This window comes from Doryrhamphus excisus, chromosome 4, assembly GCF_030265055.1.
Source record: "Doryrhamphus excisus isolate RoL2022-K1 chromosome 4, RoL_Dexc_1.0, whole genome shotgun sequence".
Taxonomy (NCBI): Eukaryota; Metazoa; Chordata; class Actinopteri; order Syngnathiformes; family Syngnathidae; genus Doryrhamphus; species Doryrhamphus excisus.
This window is the reverse complement of record NC_080469.1, coordinates 9778792-9782156: the sequence shown is the minus strand read 5'-3', so window position 1 is coordinate 9782156 and position 3365 is coordinate 9778792. Positions and strand designations below refer to the sequence as shown.

The 3365-nt window shown below is 40.0% G+C and overlaps 1 protein-coding gene and 1 non-coding gene across 4 annotated transcripts; one reads left to right on the top strand and one right to left on the bottom strand.

The window, feature by feature from the left end:
• Positions 1-883: 883 nt before the first annotated feature.
• Positions 884-956, bottom strand: trnak-uuu (transfer RNA lysine (anticodon UUU)). Its single transcript has one exon. It is a non-coding gene; the product is annotated as a tRNA-Lys (tRNA).
• A 314-nt stretch (positions 957-1270) lies between these two features.
• gatc (glutamyl-tRNA amidotransferase subunit C) lies at positions 1271-3287 on the top strand. Of its 3 annotated transcripts, XR_009129588.1 has the most exons (7): positions 1271-1500; positions 1622-1704; positions 1781-1831; positions 1944-2113; positions 2190-2293; positions 2427-2581; positions 2648-3287. XR_009129588.1 is itself a non-coding variant. In XM_058070501.1 (6 exons), exons 1-6 carry the CDS (start codon positions 1383-1385, stop codon positions 2486-2488), a joined length of 588 nt encoding a protein of 195 aa, XP_057926484.1. In that variant the 5' UTR covers positions 1273-1382; the 3' UTR covers positions 2489-3287. The 3 variants fall into 3 exon arrangements, 2 of the variants coding, with proteins under 2 accessions (XP_057926484.1, XP_057926485.1); XM_058070501.1 differs by having other exon boundaries at positions 1273-1500; positions 2427-3287; XM_058070502.1 differs by having other exon boundaries at positions 1279-1704; positions 2427-3287.
• The last annotated feature ends 78 nt before the right edge of the window (positions 3288-3365 follow it).

Sequence of the window (3365 nt, the reverse complement as noted above, 5' to 3'; positions counted from 1 at the left end):
GGTATATGTTACTATAACATCAATGGAATCCTCTTCATTTTGATCAACAACTGGATTATTACTCATTCCGGATTTATAATAAAAACAATGCACCTGAAGAGCCATATTGCACATTATGTGAGATCAAAACTTTAAGAAACGCTTTAAACAACATACTTGAATGTCCTCTGGACCTGAGTGGTGAAAGTATGTCAAAATTCGGGTGCTATGGACCAGTTGGCCAATGAGAGAGCGTCTCGCTGCTTCCGGCTCTATTAGCATATTTCAACATTTGACATATCACAGGTGATGACGTCAATTTGTATCTGTAGCTGTCTGAAAAGTCGACACTGCAACATACTGTGCATGGAAATACAACATTTACTCCAGCTCAAGTCGATGTTGAACTTGTGTGAGTGTAAGTGGTGAGTCTCTATGGATGAACGTTGGTGTCCATCCAGTTTGTTTACTGCTTATCGTCATTAACGTGTGTGAACACATACATAGCATGGTACAGCATATTTATTATAGTAATGAAGCAACTCATTTGATATTTCCCATCTTAATTTACAAATTCAGTTACTGTTACTGTTACTGCGCTATAGATTCAACTTTATTAGTAAAAGCACAGTAACGGTTACTGAGAATAAAAAGTGTCGTCATCGTTCGTGATCGGTGAAATGTTGAAATATGTCAATAAAGTAGGTAGGCCAAATTGGCCAAATGTTGGATATATTAGGAGAAAATTGACAGAAGCAAATTTGATTGGATGAAAAGTTAGTTTAAAATGACGGTTTGAAATGATGAACTACTATCAAGATTCGGGTAATTTTGGAGGTGGGCAATAAGTAGGTTAATGTCCTTTCTTCGTAAAGCTGTGCTCCAACTGGCAAGAAAAACGTATCGCCCGAACAGGGACTTGAACCCTGGACCCTCAGATTAAAAGTCTGATGCTCTACCGACTGAGCTATCCGGGCTCTGACAAATTCTAAAGTACTTCTATTTATCAAATGTTAAATAATCGCTATAAGCTCTACAATCCTTATTCTGATATCGTTTCCTCTCATCGTTTGAGTTGATTTTAAATAGGGACGTGGTTTGTGAAAGACGTGAAGACACAAACATGTCAACCCACGATATGCAAGTCCAAACATTTGGTGTTATTTTTTTAACCTAGTAAAGCCACATTTAAAGACAATACTTGCATTCTAGAACGATGTATTAATTTTGTTATTAGATGTTTATTCATTCATTACCTTTCTATTGCTTATGCGAGCTGACTTCGGAGAGGCGGGATACTGTATCATGTTGACCTAAGACTCGGTACTGAAAATGGCGCCGTTCATTCATATTGTGGTAAGAGAATCATCTTGCTTCGTTATCATCTCTGCTGGGTGTTGCGCATGCGTGGTACCAAAAGGGTTGCTAAACCCTGTCCGCATTGCTCCGTTTGGCAAAGGAGGCTGTGTTGTCACTTAATGAGGACAACTTTCACGTTGAAAGAAGTTGGGACAATTTCAGGTGTGTAGATAACCTAACATGTCGATGGTTCGCGTTGCTTTGTGGCGCACTTCCTGTAGAGTGACACCGATAGTGCTTTCATCTTACCCTTTATCAAACAACGGGAACTCGTCGGTAGCAGATGTCTATAGTGGAAGGACAGGTCGGTGCGTTCACGTCGCTAATACAACTCGTAATTTCAGCTCCCAAACACACAACTCGAAGGTAATTAACACGGTTAACAAGAAGCTACAAAGCGATGAGACAAAAACAATACAATTTGCTCTGTTTTTATTTGTAGGTGCCTGCAGCTGCAACCTGGCAAGCAACCCCAGAGGAGCAGCTTCCTCCGGTATGTTTGTACAATTATATATATGGCTGTTAATAATGAAACGGCATCGTCTCTGCAGTTTTGATTGACAACCACACTGACAGTCACATTGTTATGACACTTTCTTTTCCAGCCAACACGAGTACCAGCCGACCTGGTAGACAAACTTGAACGTCTGGCCTTAGTTGACTTTCGTACCAAAGAGGGACTGGCCTGTTTGGAGAAAGCCATTCGATTTGCCGATCAGCTTCATGTTGTCGACACTTCAGGAGTGGAGCCAATGGATTCGGTTCTGGAGGACAGGTAATCCACAGCTTGCTCGTATGAAACACAAGAGTCCCGTTAAATGTATGTTTGTTTGTCGTCTTTACACATTCAGGGTTTTATACCTGAGGGATGATGTAGTGATGGAAGGCAACCATGCAGAAGAACTTCTGCAGCTCTCCAAAAACACAGTGGAGGAATATTACATGGCACCACCAGGTAAAACAAAACATTTTAGTTACATGTTCAAATACATGAGTATGCGAGACATGTACAGTGATGTTGTTTTGCAACATGAAAGTAAAGAGAGCCATTTCAATTCTTTTGAATTGTCTGTTCTTTATCACTATAGGAAATATTCCATTACCACAGAGGGAAGAACGGGCCTCCATGTTGAAAAACTCAGAATTCTGAGATCTCGGACTTGGATTTTCATTCAATTTCAAAACTTATCCTGTTCAGGCTGATGGCTGGGCTGAAGCCTATCCCAGCTCACTTTGGGCGAGAGTAGGGTAGACCCTGGAACGCTTATCCTCATTAGGGTAGCAGGGGTATGCTCACTTTGAGCAGGAGGCAGGGTACACCCTGGACTGGTCGCCAGCCAATCACAGGGCACGTATAGACAAACAACCATTCACACTCACATTCATACCTATGGGCAATTTGGAGTCGCCAATTAACCTAGCATGCATGTTTTTGTGTGTTGAACGTTGGAAGTAACCGGAGTATCTGGAGAAAACTTGCAAAATCTCCACACAGAGAAGCCCAAGCGGAGATTCAAAACCAGCTCTGCAGCCTTAATCTTAGCATATTAAAACAAAATGTTTTAAGTAAAGATATTTGGTATTGTAATACATGACATTTCTATTGAAATAAATGCAGACAAGTCAATAGCATTTGTCATTGCACTGTATGACACTGATTATTTGATAATGATAATGCGCTTGTTGGGTGATTAAATATAGGCTAAATACTTGGATCCAAACGCTTTAATTCAATCTTTAGGATCAATCACAATAGGATATGAACATTTTAGCACAGTACCAGACACAATTTTAACCTTTTTATATGATGTGCAATACTACCAAAAGTACCTTTCCACAGGATATTTATTGTGTATCAGTGTGCACTGTACAGTATTTCTTTTTAAAAGGCGCCCTCTGTTGGTCATCTTGAGCAACATGGTATTTCTTTATTAAAATTGTCAACACAAGACTTTTATTCCCCATCCATCCCCATTCTCAGGTGATGTACTAACTTGCTTTAGTCTGTATAGCTATTTATGATCAAA